The 18,725-nt window shown below is 42.0% G+C and overlaps 1 protein-coding gene and 1 non-coding gene across 2 annotated transcripts in view; both read left to right on the top strand.

The window, feature by feature from the left end:
* Positions 1 to 18,725, top strand: part of LOC124776958 (lachesin-like) — an 805,533-nt gene that overhangs the window by 552,276 nt on the left and 234,532 nt on the right. The window contains exon 5 of the mRNA XM_047252196.1: positions 2,817 to 2,945. Within this exon, the coding sequence (XP_047108152.1) occupies positions 2,817 to 2,945 (129 nt within the window). The remainder of the gene's footprint in view (positions 1 to 2,816; positions 2,946 to 18,725) is intronic.
* Trnas-cga lies at positions 3,896 to 3,970 on the top strand. Its single transcript has one exon. It is a non-coding gene; the product is annotated as a tRNA-Ser (tRNA).

Here is an 18,725-nt window from a genome sequence, read left to right as displayed (position 1 = left end):
TCAAAAGCTAACTTCAGATTAACTGCGGCTGAACTGCCGACTAGCAAAACCCTCAAAACAGTAGTAATTACAGGTCAGATAATATTGACCAATACTGCAACAGATAAAACACACAATCAAACATAGCCTAAATTTATACCCCATTAATCTCTATAGAACTAAGCCGGCAAATCCGGGGAGCACTTATATCCAATTAGTACACGTCTTATTAACTCGACCCAGTACTATCAGAATAGCCGAACGACAGTGAATCAACTATTATTCCGAGGACGGTAACTATAAATGTCTGACATGTCAAACATTACAAACCAGCCTCGTTAACCACATTCGACAAATCAGATGGTATAAGATTCACAAACTGCTCAGCATACAATATTTTCTCGGCAACAACCAGTTCAACAACATTCATAAGCCCAGGCTGCCTTCGCAGCTGAAAAAGAATTACTTATTACTGGAGCCGCTTGAAACCAACGCCAATGAAGATCCGCCGCACGGACTCACTCTCCATGAACGGCAAAGCCGATTCTCCGTGTTGTGACCAGTCAGCAGCCACGAGGAAAACTGTCTATAATCACTGCAGTCGGTAATTTACTTTTTCTAGCCGGCGGCGCCGCTTAAATCGCCTTCGCCGGCCATGTCCTCTCTCGGTCGGACAGGGAACTCATAGAAATCTCTGAGCAAAGGCAGGGCGAGCGTAGTAACTATGATACGCACACTCGTACGTATCATCCATTTAGGTCGTAAGTGCATGATTTGTAATGTTCATTAACTCCTCAAAGAAAAAATCGTGAGTCAGCGTAGCAAACTATCCTTTTCGCTTGCTTAGCATGCTCTTATGGCGACTTATTTCTCTTGTAAAGTTTTGTTATCACAGAAAATTATACTACAGCACATACACTACTGGCCATTAAAATTGCTACACCACGAAGATGACTTGCTACAGACGAGAAATTTAGCCGACAGGAAGAAGGTGCTGTGATATGCAAATGATTAGATATTCAGAACATTCACACAAGGTTGGCGCGGATGGCGACACCTACAACGTGCTGACATGAGGAAAGTTTCCAACCGATTTCTGATACACAAACAGCAGTTGACCGGCGTTGCCTGATGAAACGTTGTTGTGATGCCTCGTGTAAGGAGGAGAAATACGTACCATCACGTTTCCGACTTTGATAAAGGTCGGATAGTAGCCTATCGCGGTTGCGTTTTATCAATGGCTCTGAGCACTATGGGACTTAACTGCTAAGGTCATCACTACCCCAGAACTTGGAACTACTTAAACCTAACTAATCTACGGACATCACACACATCGATGCCCGAGGCAGGATCGCGCGGTTCGAGACTGTAGAGCCTAGAACCGCCCGGCCACCACGTCCGGCTTGCGGTTTATCGTTTCGCGATATTGCTGCTCGCGTTGGTCGAGATCCAATGACTGTTAGCAGAATATGGAATCGGTGGGTTCAGGAGGGTAATACGGAGCGCCGTGCTGAATCCCAACGGCCTCGTATAACTAGCAGTCGAGATGACAGGCATCTTCTCCGCATGGCTGTAACGGATCGTGCAGCCGCGTCTCGATCCCTGAGTCAACATATGGGGACGTTTGCAAGACAACAACCATTGCACGAACAGTTCGACGACATTTGCAGCAGCATGGACTATCAGCTCGGAGACCATGGCTGCGGTTACCCTTGACGCTGCATCACGGGCAGGAACGCCTGCGACGGTGTACTCAACGACAAACCTGGGTGCAGGAATGGCAAAACGTCATTTTTTCTGATGAATCCAGGTTCTCCTTACAGCATCATGATGGTCGCATCCGTGTTTGGCGACATCGCGGTGAACGCGAATTGGAAGCGTGTATTCGTCATCGCCACACTGGCGTATTACCCGGCGTGATGGTATGCGGTGCCACTGGTTACACGTCTCGGTCACTTCTTGTTCACACTGACGGCACTTTGAACAGTGGACGTTACATTTCAGATGTGTTACGACCCGTGGCTCTAACCTTCATTCGCTCACTGCGGAATCCTACATTCCAGCAGGATAATGCTCGACCGCATGTTGCAGGTCCTGTACGGGCCTTTCTGGATACAGAAAATGTTCGACAGCTGCCCTGGCCAGCACTATCTCCAGATCTCTCACCAATTGAAAACGTCTGGTCAATAGTGGCCGAACTGTACTTGAACACGCCGCCCAGGCGTATCAAGGCCGTTATTACCGCCAGAGGTGGTTGTTCTGGGTACTGATTTCTCAGGATCTATGAACCCAAATTGCATGAAAATGTAATCACACGTCAGTTCTAGTATAATATATTTGTCCAATGAATACCCATTTATCATCTGCATTAATTCTTGGTGTAGCAGTTTTAATGGGCAGTAGTGTAGGTTAACTGAACATGTGGAATATTAAATTTATTTTCATCCTTGCCAAAAAATTGTTAGTACCTATATCAAAGAGTTTAGCGGGTTTTAAGATATTAATTTTCAAATTGCTTCTAGCGATTTTTAATTTTCGCGACTTGTTCCTTTTGTTGGTAATTTTCAAGCTGTCCTTATATGCGACTCTGCATAATTATACGCTGGAGAATGATTGGCAACTGGGACTTGCTGTGGTAAAGACAGTAGGATTGGGTGTGGTAAAATAAAAATTTTTTTCTCCTGGAAACAGAATGCTGCCGTTCTGCAGAAATTGCTCTGCTACTATAAGACATTCAGAGTACTGCCTTCACTCACCTGTATCGCGAGCCACAGCAAAATGCAGACGTGTGAGAGCAGAGGCACGCACTTACCACTCGTGGCTCCTGTGTGTTACAGTTGCGAGCGTGGAGGGCAGCGTGTTCCACATCAAGCGCGTGAACCGGCTGCACATGGGCGCCTACCTGTGCATCGCCTCCAACGGCGTGCCGCCCAGCGTCAGCAAGCGCATCATGCTCATCGTACACTGTGAGTACGTTCATCCCCTCTGTAGACCACCAGCTTATCTCATTCTCCACACAAGATTACAAACCGGTACGCTACAAGGGCAAAGGATCATCAAGGAAAAGATTTTACGGACATTTGTCTCAGAAAGTTTTGTTTAACAATCCAGTAGCGCCCTTAATGTAATAAAATAAAAATAGTTGTGACTCATTTTCTTCACTATCAGTGCAATATAATAGAATGAATATGAGACGTGACTTATATAAAAAAGAAACACACATTAACCCAATGGCTCAGCATTAAAGAGAAATAACTAATGTAGGAATGTTATTAACAGTGTAATGTGTTTCTAGAATGAAATTTTCACTCTACAGCGCAGTGTGCGCTGATTTGAAACTTCCTGGCAGATTAAAACTGTGTGCCGGACCGAGACTCGAACTCGGGACCTTTGCCTTTTGCGGGCAAGTGCTCTACCGACTGAACTACCCAAGCACGACTTACGCCCCGTCCTCACAGCTTTAATTCAACCAGTACCTCGTCTCCTACCTTCCGAACTTCACAGAAGCACTCCTGCGAACCCTGCAGACTAGGACTCCTGGAAGAAAGGATATTGCGGAGACATGGCTTAGGTAGGAGACGAGGAATTAAAGCTGTGAGGACGGGGCGTGAGTCGTGCTTGGGTAGCTCAGTCGATAGAGCACTTGCCCACGAAAGGCAAAGGTCCCGAGTTCGAGTCTCGATCCGGCACACAGATTTAATCTGCCAGGAAGTTTCATATCAGCGCACACTCCGTTGTAGAGTGAAAATTTCATTCTAGAAACATCCCCGAGGCTGTTTCTAAGCTATGTCTCCGCAATATCCTTTCTTCCAGGAGTGCTAGTTCTGCAGGGTTCGCAGGAGACCTTCTGTGATGTTTGGAAGGTAGGAGACGAGGTACTGGTGGAATTAAAGCTGTGAGGACGGGACGTGAGTCGTGCTTGGATAGCTCAGTCGGTAGAGCACTTGCCCGCGAAAGGCAAAGGTCCCGAGTTCGAGTCTCGGTCCGGCACACAGTTTTAATCTGCCAGGAAGTTTCAGTGTAATATGTTGTTTAATTTTGCCCGACGCGTATAAGCACTCAGTAAACTAGCTCAGTTCCCAGGGGTTACGGAATTGTAAATACTAATTTGTTTAACAATTAGAACACCACAGATATTCCTCAGTATATGCCTAGTCGACGTCAAGTTAAAAGTCGTGTGCTCATATCACCAGAGAATATTTCACCAGTCTGTTCACTCTGCAACAATAAATCCGTAACTCAAAATCGTGGTTTCGTCTTTATTTCCAATAAGAGACAACAAGCGTACATTTTGCAAATAAAATCTTATACCAGAACTAGGATCCTGTGACCAAGGCCTTCCTGCCTAGGATGTTATCTCGCAACTTTGAGAAAATCTGAAAATGAATCTTATTAAATTATTTGTAGCAACCGCCAGGCTCGTAGAGTCTGAAAGAAATGTTTAGTTTTCTAACCGGCGGAACGCCTCTACAATGAACTAAAAGAAAGTTCTTAATTATTTTTTAAGGTGGAACCTAACAATGAAGAATTTCTGTTAAGGCCAATGTCTACTCTAGACAAGCAAGGTTTAGAATTACAAATGATATCAGCACGGACACAATTTTTAAGACACAAACAACTCTAGTTTCAGTTTTGTTAATAACTTACATTGGCTGATACAGCAAGGTGAACCTTCGTTAAACGCTCCTAACGGTTCACGTCCAGACCATAAGCCAAAAAGAAGAATAGTAATGACAAAAGAGGTCAGAGTTCAAACACAGAATCTCAATTCCATGGAATAGGCATACATTGTAGCATAATATCTTGTTCCTTGGTAAAACTCGCAAGTTATTCATATCGTAAAAACATGTAATCTGTAAATTTCATGTTGTGGATTGGCAAGACAGCCAACCCACTATGAGAGGAAGCCGAAAGGCACGCGTTTTAGCTCACGCAGGCTGGCGGTAGGTCTGGAACAGGTCAAGGAAATGAGACTAACAAAAAACGTACGTAGCTGCTGGAATACTTAAATTTAATCCATAATTGGTGAACATCGCTCATGACGGTACATCTTTTACAGCATCAATAGTAACTGGTAATGGCGCCTTGCTAGGTCGTAGCAAATGACGTAGCTGAAGGCTATGCTAACTATCGTCTCGGCAAATGAGAGCGTATTTTGTCAGTGAACCATCGCTAGCAAAGTCGGCTGTACAACTGGGGCGAGTGCTAGGGAGTCTCTCTAGACCTGCCGTGTGGCGGCGCTCGGTCTGCAATCACTGATAGTGGCGACACGCGGGTCCGAGGTATACTAACGGACTTCGGCCGATTTAAAGGCTACCACCTAGCAAGTGTGGTGTCTGGCGGTGACACCACATTTCACATATATGTCCACCCAGGAGAAACAGTGAACGGCACTAATATCTCATTAATGGCCGAATGACCACGATTACTCAAGTTACTCGTGATACTCATGAGCGTATCTAGGAGTCTCATTACCGCGCAGGTTTGAACTCAGCAGTGATTTAATAGGCATGATTCTATTATAGATGGTATGCAGTTACCTTCCTCCACCATTAACTGCGGGAGCCTTCTTTTTTATATTCATATGTTTTCCGAGTGGTCTAATTCGACCCACCACGAATTCTTTTCTTGTGCCAACCTCTTCAACAAGGAGTAGCACTTCTACCCTACGTTTCAAAATTGTGCTGGATGTGTTCCAGTATCTGTCTTCGCCTGTCCATTTATTTTCTTTTATAGCACCAAATTTCAAATGCTTCGATTTCCTTCTTTTCTGGTTTCCTTAAAATTCGCTACCATACTCTGTGCAGACGCACATTCACAAATTTTCTTCCTCAAATTAAAGTCTGTATTTGATGCTAGTAGCCTTCTTTTGGCGAGGGATGTCCTCCTTTCCTGTGCTAGCCTAATTGCTATGTCATCTTTGCCTCTTCCGGCATGTGTTAGTTTGCTTTCAAGGGCTCTGAGCACTATGGGACTTAACATCTGTGGTCATCAGTCCCCTAGAACTTAGAACTACTTAAACCTAACTAACCTAAGGACATCACACACATCCATGCCCGAGGCAGGATTCGAACCTGCGACCGTAGCAGTCGCGCGGTTCCGGACTGAGCGCCTAGAACCGCTAGACCACCACAGCCGGCTTTGCTTTCAAGGTAACAGCATTTCTTTACTTCGTCTCCATTGCGTCACCAGTTTTGGTGTGAAGTTTATCGCTAATCTAAATTTTCCTGCACCTTATTCCCATCGTATTTCTTCGGTTTACTGTCAACCCGTAGTGTGTGCTCAACAATTCTTCTTCACTTCCACTGAGGACAGCACTGTAGTTAGTAGCCGTTATCTTTGACATCCTTGCCCCTGGAATAATAATCCTACTTCTGAACCTTTCTTTTATTTCCGTCATTGAATTTTCTATATATAGATTTAACAGTAGGGTCGAGAGACTGCATCCCTCAATAAAAACTTCTCGGTTTAAAAGTCACATCACTCGAACTTTCGACAGCTGTCTCCATCATTATCATCAGGAGTTAAAGTTACTGCCTGTCGGAGATGGGACGGAGTTTCGCCTATGTCTGTTCGCAGAACTCGAGACTAACAGTCTACGGCAGCTCCAGCTCTTTTTTTTTTTTTCTTTATTGTGATTTTAACACCTGATACAAATGCGGGCTGGCAGCAGCACAATACGCCGCTCTTCAGCCTTGAGTGTTACAACAAGTAGTACATAAAGGTGGCACAGAGTAGACAGTAAAAACGGTGGGCAAAAAAATGTAGACACTAAAAATCGAAAAAACATGGAGCCGGTCACGCTGGACGAGAAACATCACTAACACTGGGCGACACGATGCACAGAACATGGATGATGGCGACGGCACGTGAACGGTGGGGGCGTGACGGCGAACAACACTACACACAAATGAAGGCACACACACGAAACACTGACGGCGATGATCTCCGGCGCGCGAATGTTCACTGAGCGTGTACGAGTCCGGGGACCTGCCAAGAGAGGAGGTGGAGGAGGAGGAATGGGAAGGGGAGTGGGAGAGGGGGGAGCAGAGATGCCATGGGCAAAGGAGAGAGGGGGAGGGAGGAAGGGGGAGGGGAAGCCCGGTGGAGAGGGGAGGAGGGAGGAGGGAAAGGAAAGAGGAGGGAAGGGAGGGGAGGGAGGGAGGGTGCCTAAAGGAGAGGACACAGGAGGTGGGGGAGAGGATCAAAGTTGATAAGAGGGGTAGATGGAGGGGACGAGGACATCATCAGGGAGGGGGAGCTGGCGGAAGCCACCTTGGGAGAGGGTAAGGAGGGTGGAGAGATGGAGACCGGGTGGGACGTGGGAATACAGGCGCGGCAGCGGGCGGGGGCGGGAGAGGAACGGGGACACGAGCGGGTGAGGAGGATCAAGTTTACGGGAGGTGTACAGGATTAGCTCCAGCTCGGGACCCAACGACTTAAGTTAGTGCGAGAGGCCAGTACCACATTTGAAACTGTCGCTCCCACCTCCATATAAGCGTTAATCATTCGTCTTTACTTTCGCTGTACAAGACAAAGCCCTCCATCATGCCCTGTTAAGTGTATACTCATGGTCTCTGTTAAAATTGTTGCTGTTTAATTTCTGCTGTCTCATTTAGAATCCCAATATGATGATGCATGAGTCAAGAATTTCATCTTTCAATTTGTATTTTATGTCTATTTTCTAGGCTTTGTTCAGCCACTGCCGATTTCTCAAGTTCCCTTTGTTTAATACGTCATGTGTCATCAGCACAACGCTCAGGAAAATTCGGTGTGGTATGTCCCAAGTAAATGCTAGGGCATTCACAGGGGCACCATACACGCCAAGAACTCGAAGACCTACAGTGTCTTCCGCGGAGCGTAACCTGTCTCCTATCTTGGAGGCGGGCCGTTAAATTGGTTCAAGTCGTTGTCTCCGCAGCAAGCGTCCTTTCTTGCTGGCCGTTTCCCCATGCATGGAAGAAATGCACCCTGTATGGTGGCTTCCGCCGATGCACGTGACATCTTTCATCGGTGGCACCTGGTAGGTATCGCAGTCTCTCCTTTCCTGTAACATTTTGCCCCGAACACACTACCCAAATGCTGTAATTCGGACAGTATGTGCTCGTCGTAAGAAATAATCTCTGTTCTGTGTACTAATGTATTTATGTCTGGTTTCGTTTGTACAGGGTGGTGAAAACTATTGGCGTTTCAAGTATTGATCAGTGTGCTCAGATCTCCTGTACAATGTATGACCAAGTCAGCCTCCTACCTTCCACTAAAAGATCCAAGAATGGAAGCCAGTCATACCTCTCCATCTCAAACATAATGTTGAGATGGACGCTGTTCATGTGGTCGATGAACTACTTAAGTGAATCTCCACCATGAGGCCATTCAGGAAGGTGTCGTCAACGTATCGTAGGATGCAACTTCACAACATTCAACACTTGTGCCTCCGAGGAACACCTTTCTTGTGTATCTTCGACAATCCATAAAGCCAGGGAGACCTGGCTGCACGTGGAGTCAATTTCTTCACTACCTCTTCTGCCATACTATAGTCCTTTAACAACTTCACTGTGTTTCTGACGATGGCCTGTGATAGATCGCGACTATGCTTCCCGTATTTGCCTTCCAATGTAGCACCTTCAGGTGGCAGTCTTAAGTGTTCAGAACGATACTGGAATTTTCTTCGTCGACTGGCAAGACAATCGAGTCCTCCTTCTCACGTAATAATTGCAAGCCACTTCTTTATTCCTGACTAATAGTAGATTTAGGTGAATTAGCTTTCGCTAGTAACCTGACATATTCCTTGCTAATAGTAGATTTAGGTGAATTAGCTTTCGCTAGTAACATGACACCCTCATCTGCGTCGCATGAAAGATGCCCAATGAAGGGCGCTATTCCACTAGCAATATCCTATATTGGTCGCGGGGATGATGAAAAGTTGCTCAGCGCTGCAACAGAGCCAACATTCAGTTCTTGTTTAGAAAGATCGACAACTGTTCTCTGTGTGGGCCTTCTTGGACTTCAAACGGTTCAAATGGCTCGGAGCACTATGGGACTCAACTGCTGAGGTCATAAGTCCCCTGGAACTTAGAACTACTTAAACCTAACTAACCTAAGGACATCACAAACATCCATGCCCGAGGCAGGATTCGAACCTGCGACCGTAGCGGTCGCGCGGATCCAGACTGTAGCGCCTACAACCGCTCGGCCACACCGGCCGGCCTGCTTGGACTCTGCGTCGGTATTTCTGCGAGTCTGTGTTACATTTCATCGCATAGAAAACGAACATAAAATACAATCTGAAAATACTTGTGTCTTGACCCATGCATCTTCACAATGGGATTCTGCTATAAAAGAGGTCGGAGAAATCAGCGAAGATTGAAATTACCGCTTCATTTATAAGTATTTTTGTTTTTCAACGCTTAGATCTCGACCGGATCCGGCTATTACTTATCATCAGGTATGATACTGAAAATAAACAAGACACCGAAGCTAACAATAATTCTAACACTCATTAGTACTGAAACGTCCCCTTTGAAAAATTAAACAAGTCTGTGCTTAAACTGACACACAATATTTTAGGCGCAACGCAATCTGACTTTCAATAATCCCTACAAAAGAATGGCCCTGACTAACATTAACCTATACCTTTCACAAATCACTTACCTCACAAAACTCTTCGTTACTCGAACTACTGCAATACAGCGAGCGCCACTACTGCCAGCTAAATAAAAGATTCAAACTACGGAAGGCACAAACTACTGACAGGCATAGTTAGCAAATGAAAGATTTTGATAGAGAACAAACAATGTATTTACCTTAATAGCGTTGAAAAGTCATAATATACATAGCAGTTCCTGACATCCAGTCTTACAAATTTCAAAACTCCGCCATCTCTTTCCCCATATCCACCACTGCTGGCGGCTCACCTCCAACTGCGCAACGCTACACGCTGTTAACATCCAGCTGCCCAACACTACAATGGCAGACAACAATGCTAACTAGCCACAGACTGCACACAGCACAGCCAGTGACTTTCATATAGAGCGCTACGTGGCGTTACCAATGTAAGAACCTAAACAGCCTACTTACATAGCCCCCATGCTCCCCACAATAAATTTTACAAATTGTTTTGGGCAGTGGCCAATAATGATTTGATAAAATTTTTCGTAATTACAATAACAAAGAAGTCAAATGCACACACTTATTGATACAATGTTGGTCAAAAGCTGAAATTTTCTCACAGTCCATAAAGACAGTCCTGATCGTTCATCACAGTAAAATAGCAGTGTTTTTCTCAAAGTCTGAGCAGTAGAAGAAAATGCACACAGAAGTAGTGGATTTCCATGCAGTTTTGAAGAAGTAGTGTTGTCCTTCCAACGAAAAGACAGTGCTGACTCTTGACATGCAGACAGGTAATGGGCCACAACAGAGCAAACCCACCGCAGAGTCAGTCGAAGTTTTGAAGAATATTGATAGGTAGGGCATCACAGAGTAGACCCACTGTAGTCCTGGTAGAGATTACGGTATTGGTGGGCCACCAGAGGTGCAGACCCACTGTAGTCCCGCTACAGATTGTGGTATTGGTGGGCCACCAGAGGTGCAGCCCCACTGCAGTCCTTGTAGAAATAACGGTACTGGCGAGTCAGCAAAGGTGTAGACCCACTGTAGTCCTTGTAGAGATGGCCAGCAGCCATCTGCTGCGACTGTGCAGGTGCACAATCACCATCGAAGAGTCTTGCAGACAATATAGCAAGTCCATAACCACCACTTGTGCACTCACAAAGTTTTTGGAATTGTCCATAGAACCAGCAATGCTGTTATCCAGTCCCTTGCTGAATTTTTAACACACATGCAACCACTAACACTCCCTACTTCTCACATATTGTCCATATACTATGACCAACAGAAACGTGTGCAGTGAAATGGAACTTACAAGTTAATAATATGATGAACTGGCATCAATTACAATTTTATAACACAAGAATACAATTACAAAGGTACAAAATACATCATTAAAGAACATAACAATACAGATAACATTTGTAGTACAGGCTTTACAAAAGAATTGAAATAACATATACATCAGTGTTACAGGAATTATGAAATGAGTACATACATAAAAGATCAGAATAACTTTTGAAACATCAACTTCACACATGAGCATTAAAACAAAACAGAAAAAAGTAATGTCTTTACAAAATAAATAACGTATTATTAGAAAAATTCTACAACATAAATCTTATTAGCTAAACACATAAAGACACGAAAAAGACAAATACACAAGAGTACACAAACACATAGTGGGTTTACACAAGGAAAGGACAGGGTTTGTTTTACTGCAGTATTTTGCAGACAAAACTTTCTTTACTTCTTGGAGATCTCCCTTCGTTCTTCATTATTTCCAAAAAGTCCTATCCAAACATGCTTTCTGTATTTTGTTCACGTCCTCTTTCACAAATAGTTTTTCTCCACTGTACACTACTTTTTTTTGCCAAACTATTTTCTTATAGCTTCTCAATGCATTTCTTGCAATTCATCATAGTTAGTTTCTTATATAGTCTACCCCCTCTTAAGCTAACTTAAATCTACTGAGCTCAAGGGACGAGGCAATGCTGCAGCACATAACAAATTAACACAAACAGCAAGGACAAAAAAAAAATGCAAATTTGTGAAGCAAGCAGCATTATAGAAATTAGCAAAGCAATTGCAATATTACAACTAATATAAGGCAATGTGCAGCAAACAATAAAAATAAATCAGTAGTAAAACTGGCTTAACAGAGTAATACAAAGTGAAATTCAGTAACAATATGCCTGGCAAACAGCAGCAGCAAATGCTATAGCTTATACCTAAACATGACAAAGCTCAAGCAGAAAAAATAGTACACTAAAGACAACAATGCATATAAGAGAAATGTCTATTCACATCTTAATGTCTATGTAGTTAAAGTGGTGCACCACAACTTATTCTACCATAAAAATTACCAAGTACTTGAAAAGTAAATTATGTATGCAGTTCCTGTGAAGGGAAATGTCTTTGTGCTCCCTCATTTTTTGGGAAGTGTATTACAAAATTAGTATTTGCTGGATCTGTAGACAGAAAATATTTATATTAGTACATCTATAAAATTCTGTTTTAACCAATGCTCCAGTGCAGCTAGAAACTAGATATTAAACAAAATGAGCAAATCTCTCAACTAGAAAGACAATAGATGTAAAATGTTTCTCATCATTTCATTAGGCATTTTAGTAAATATCATAAATTAAGAGCTCCACATTGTAACCATATGTTTTCAAGTTTGAGCGTGTCGTATTTGCGATGCTTTCGACAAAGAAATGTCAATAGCGAGGATAATGGCCTCTTTTTTTTCTACCTGTGCCTCTGAAAAGGCAAACACCAATGGCTTTTTCTCCAGGCATCTGACACAGCTGGCCACTCAAGACGCATTTCGTCAAGGTCACTTGGCTTTCTTACCGAAATATTTACGACACCAGTTTGCACTACAGTGACAGTCTCATATACAAAATTTCACAGGTCTAGAATTTGCGTTACAAATCTGTAGAAACAAAATCCTATTGATATAACAGTGTCCAAAAAATTTTCGTTGGCATTGTAATACATTCACGCATTTACATACATTTCATAACTCTTAAAGTACGATTCTTGGTTTCCAACATCCTTTTTCACAAGTCAGAGTCCCTAACCACTACTCATTATTCCTTACCTTATTACACATATACATATTCGTCGACACTTCTTCAATATTTCATCATAATAAATACGTAGCATAATCAAGTTCCTCATATAGCATCAGCTTATTGATCATAAACATACCTCAACAGCATAATACACATCATCATCGTAAAAATAACATCATAACACCTCAGTCAACTCTCAAAAACGTCGTAGCTTTCTGCAATTATGTCAAAACCTAAATAAAAACCCTCTGCTCGTTTCAACAGTGTCATCTACCTCCAATGTACTTTAAAAATCATGATCCCATACCAAATACATTATTCAGAGCTCTCATAGTATCACAATGGTTCCGAAAAAATATGAACAGTTCAGAATGTACAGACAAAATATAATTTCATAAGTGTGAAGTTACCCAACTGTGTAATTGCGTAAACACGTGTCACTGATGTAGTAAAAAAAATGTTTATCTCTCAGTTAAATGATCATATACCTGCGTAATTTGTGTGTTAGAGAAATATGGTACCAATGTGTAAAGTTGTATAAGCAAATACCATATTAGCTAGTGCTTGTTGTGCTTGCCAAACACATGGTACACAAAGTAAGCATGTACCCCCCTGAGGATTAATGTAATTATACCCTCAGGTGTTACAGATTACAGCAATGGAATGAAATGTATCACGGAAAACTTTCTTTGTAATTGAAAAATCTTGAAAAATAAATGGTTCAAGTACAAAAATAATCACTCAAATGCGTGTTCTGTAGCGCTAAACTGTGCGTCTTGTAAGATAATCTCTGTGGAAGTGTCGTAGTTATCGTCCTCCGAAAGCTAAGTTCCACAAAAGTCAATGTACTTACCTCATGATAAACAAAAGTGAAATGCTTTGCGTATAGATATCTTAGTTATTACGCTTATTGCCGTGATGAAGGAAGTACTGTGCTGTAACGTATTGTTGTGCTATGGAAAAGGCTGTCTCATTGTAGCTATACCACAAAAGTTACTACTAAAACATGTTTTACATTCCAGAATAATTCAGAAAAACTGTGCAGATATGAAACAGAAACACCGCAAAAGCAACATTGTAAATTGTCACTCATTAGTACGTCGTGATAAAATCGTGTAGCTGTCACATAAACTAACCACTGTGTCATCTGGTACCTCACAGAAAGTACTTTAAATCCAGAATGTATTTTCAAGTAAACCAAAATATTGCATTAAAATCTCGTTAGCAGTACTGGTAAATGTTCTAAGTATGTGAGCCTTATAGTCATTATGCAATCGTGCAACTAACAAGCAAGAATGTACACACGCAATAACACTGTGTCGTCTGTTCACAATAACAATGCATTCGTAATTTCTGTTTAAATAAGTTCTCTTGGTTCTTGACTGGATATTTATCTTCAAACATTGTTGCATGTTAACAGATTCTAAGTCTGACAAAGCATACTAGTAATGTAAAGTGAAAAGTTATATGCAAAGACAAAGTTAAAAAGCAGATTATCTTTCAATAAACGGTTTTACATGTGAAATGTGATGCAAACCTTTACTCTTCCTAGTACGCAGAGTTTCAACTTGAATGGAATTATCATGCGTTATACGTCGGTGAGGAATGCTAAAATTTTTGTCAAGGTTGGCGTCTATGTTATTTTTCTCTGAGCCAGCCGGCGCACGTGGCTGCCTGCGGTGTGAGTCATTGTCTGCTATCTCTTTGTTGGCGTGCGTCATTATTGGGATTAGGAGACCTAACTTCTACAAATTCACCTGGTCGAGAGTGCCCTACTCTTTTTGAATCCCGCCAGTTCTGACGAAATTCAGGTCTGTCGTTATGATTATATCGTCTGTCGTCATGTCGGTAGTTCCTGTAGTTTCTTTCTTGTCAGTTAAGTGGTGGAGAATTTCTCCCTGAATTATCACTGCATGGTTGACCGTTGCGTCTGAAGTTATTCTGTCTCCCGTAATAATAATTGTTTTGGTTCCCATATTGTCTGTTTCTATGGTAGTCTCTGTGATAGTCATTACTATGGAAATGCGATCTTTCTCTGTAATAATTTTTACTCTGCCAACGGTTGTCATACGGGTGGTGTCTGTTTTGGTCACGATTTACGTTGTAAGAATAGCCTTGCAGTGTCCAGTTATTATTTCTGTCATCGCGGAATTGTGACGGATGTGACCTGTAATTGTGCTCCTGTTTTCGCGTCCCGCGATTGCCAGTGTCAATTTCTAATTCTCGTAAGAGTCCCTGAAAAGCTTCATTGTCGTCTTTGCAACGTCCTGCCAAAATAATATGTTGTAAATATTCAGGCAATTTTATTAAGCAAATGCGGATGAGTTCTGAGGGGCTGTATGGGTTTGAAAGATATTGATTCTTATGTAACATGTCCTCGAAATATTTGACAAGACTGGAGAATTCAGATTGTTCGAAATGTTTCATCATTATGATGCTATGTTTTACTCGGTCTTGTGTAGCTTGAGACCAATATACTGAGAGGAAGGCATGGTAAAATTCTCCTTCACTGTGACAGTCGTGAATGACCGATCGCATTCTTACAGCTGGTTCATTCTCTAAATAGACACACATAAATTCTAATCTGTGCTCTAATGACCAGTTGGGAGGAAAACAATGAGAGAATTGATGGAGCCACGCTTGTGGATGAATATCATTGCCAGAATTCTTAAATTATTTGAATTTACGTGTAGTAATGAACAGCTTATAGTCAAAATCATCATGTCGGCGAGTCACATGTCGGTCATTATTACGACGTTTCGGCGGTTCCATATCAATATTCGGTGTGCCTTGCCAATTTCTTTCATAATTTCCGAAGTGTCCTGTGTTATTATTTTGTGGTTGTTCCGTATTTCTAAGTCCCTCTTCCCGTGTTGGAGCGCGAGTGTCCTCTGAAATATGTAATTTTTGTATTACTTGTGCCAACTGATCTTGTACTTCCCGGATTTCTCTTTTGTGCTGCGTATTAATTTGATTCTGATTTTGTGTGAATTTCTTAACTTGTTCATACTCTTCTGTGTCAGTGATGGCTACAGGTCTTGTTTCATTCAGATCATCATCTACCTTTGTAGATAAGTTAGTGAACTGATCCGAAAGTTCGGCTACTTTCTCCGATAGTGTACTTATTTCCTCAGTGTGTTTTTCTGAACCAAGTTTCAGAGTATCTACTGCGTCCTTTAAGTTTTCCTGGGTTTTTGCAAGTTGCATAACCGAATCGGTAGATGCAACTGAGTCAATTTTAGCTTGCAAGGTGTCGAGATTTTCATGAACAATGGTTTGCAGTTCTTTTATGGCTGCTTCGTGATTCTGTAATGCATTTTCATGCCGCGAAAAAATAGGTTGAAAATGCTCACAAATTTCTGTTTTTATGTCGTTACAGACTTTTTGACATTTCGATTCAATGTTATGTAACTCACTAGTTAAATCTTCACGTGTTTGTTCAAGTGTGGTGTCTAACTTTTGATGCTTCTGCTGTGTTTGCCTCTGATTTTGTTCCATTGTGTCTAACTGTTGCTGTGTTTGTCTCTGGTGTTGTTCCATTGCGTCTAACTGTTGCTGTGTTTGTCTCTGGTGTTGTTCCATCGTGTCTAACTTTTGAAGATTTTGTTCCATTGTGTCTAACAGTTGATGTGTTTGTCTCTGGTGTTGTTCCCTTGTGTCTAACTTTTGTAGCTTTTGCTGTGTTCGTCTCTGATTTTGTTCCATTTGTTATATTAGCTGTAATAACAATGCATTAGTGTCTGGTTTATGTTCCTCTACGCTTTTCGGCAGTGCATTTGCACCGGCAACATTCACATTTTGACAAGCAGAAAATGTGTCTTGACTTATTTGGAAAACGGTGAGGATGCAAAACCTGATTCTACAGTATTTGCAAAATTGTGTCCTGTCATTTCTAATTCCTGAGGCGAGCTGTTGCTGAGCGATCGATCGATAATGCTTCCCTGTTCACTAATAGTTTCACTGCCTATGCCATTGTTTGCCGCCCGCTCCATTTCCCTATGACCAGTTACCAATTTACTATGTTGAACATTAGTTAATTCATTACATGGTGGCGCTAACACACTGCTTTCGTCTTAACTGTCATTTCTCAGTTTACTTTGGAGCCTAGTATTACGTTTTTCACACGCCATTATTGTCACAATATTTCACACGATAACACAGAAAAACACAATTTGAAGAGCAAAAATAAGAGAACACATTAACGTAGCACTGAAAATGATATCTCGTTAACTGCAAGCGCAGCTGCGAAATACTTGGTGCAAATCTACATGCATGCCACAACTGTTTTACTGTACAAGAATGAAAAACTACAACTATAAAGGATATTCTCTCTACAATTACACACTAGCAATAAACAAAAGCTACATTAATTACACAAACTATAAGAAAAAATCAGTGAGGTATCCTGGCAGGGTCGCCATATGAAACTTACAAGACTGTGCTTAAACTGACACACAATATTTTAGGTGCAACGCAATCTGACTTTCAATAATCCCTACAAAAGAATGGCCCTGACTAACATTAACCTATACCTTTCACAAATCACTTACCTCACAAAAATCTTCGTTACTCGAACTACTGCAATACAGCGAGCGCCACTACTGCCAGCTAAATAAAAGATTCAAACTACAGAAGGCACAAACTACTGATAGGCATAGTTAGCAAATGAAAGATTTTGATAGAGAACAAACAATGTATTTACCTTAATAGTGTTGAAAAGTCATAATATACATAGCAGTTCCTGACATCCAGTCTTACAAATTTCAAAACTCCGCCATCTCTTTCCCCACATCCACCACTGCTGGCGGCTCACCTCCAACTGCGCAACGCTACGTGCTGTTAACATCCAGCTGCCCATCACTACGATGGCAGACAACAATGCGAACTAGCCACAGACTGCACACAGCACAGCCAGTGATTTTCATACAGAGCACTACGTGGCATTACCAATGTAAGAACCTAAACAGCCTACTTACAGTACATATGAAAAAACAAAAGAGGAGTACCATATAACTTTTTTGAAAACAACAGTCGGGCTAGATGTGGTAAACCATGTCAGTGCCAAAGCGTCACAAGACATTACAACGGTCTACTGCCCAGGTGAAGAAGACTGGAATGGAGACCAGGACACTTACGTTTTGTGCTATGACCTCGAGTGGTGCGATGGACAAGTACAGGACGCAGTGTACGTACCACGAGCGGGCGCAGAGCACGAAGTAGCGTACACGAAGTAGAAAGTACACTGGTAAACTAAATTGTCAGTAGAACTGCCATCTACTGACAGGAAGAATACGATGGGACCAACAAGCCCCGTGGTTCACAATTTGAACTAGTGATAGGTGGCTACTTAAAGCTTATGCATTAAACCGTAAAATTAATTTTTTTTTCCTTTCCTCGAGTGACGTGCAAATTTTAACGTAGTTGGGATGCATAAGGCCACGAGGAATAACGTACCGTAGTCATGAGGTAAAAGAACAGACAAATGTGCCACTCTTACTAAAAAAATATTTTGCTAGTAAGCAAAATTGAAAGTGGCTTAACCTAAAAGTTTTCGCTGTCAAAAAGCCCTATACTATTCAATAGCTAGTAGCAATTGAAATAAACGGACACATTAACACCGGGAGCGATAAAGCAAGGTAATAAAACTGCTAACCGAAAGCCGGCAACTCGACAAAGCATCCGTAAAGTGAGACGTGAGACAAAAACATTTTACGTCATGAATGACAGGCAAATTTTAATTTAGCGAGGACACACATAATGGCGCACAAGATCGCGCCACAGACAAAGGCTAAATAAACTAAAGATACGACGACTTTTATCAAAAGATAGAAAGATAGAAACTGGATAGATCTTGAAGTCCTCCCTGTGGCAAACAGGCAAATGCTGTTTTGTAGCTAACTCTAATTAAGGGCCACCAAAGCAATGACAAAAAGACTGACCCAGTTAAGAAGAATACATGTATAAACTTTAATAATCAGAAGGAGAACGAAATGAGGTGAAGTGCACTTTCAAAAAAGAAAAATTATTCAATAGGGCTGCGTGCTTCAGCGAAGTTTGTTC

The sequence above is a fragment of the Schistocerca piceifrons genome, chromosome 1 (assembly GCF_021461385.2).
Source record: "Schistocerca piceifrons isolate TAMUIC-IGC-003096 chromosome 1, iqSchPice1.1, whole genome shotgun sequence".
NCBI classification, from domain to species: Eukaryota; Metazoa; Arthropoda; class Insecta; order Orthoptera; family Acrididae; genus Schistocerca; species Schistocerca piceifrons.
Note: the sequence above shows the minus strand (reverse complement) of the source record. Positions and strands in the feature narration are given on the sequence as shown.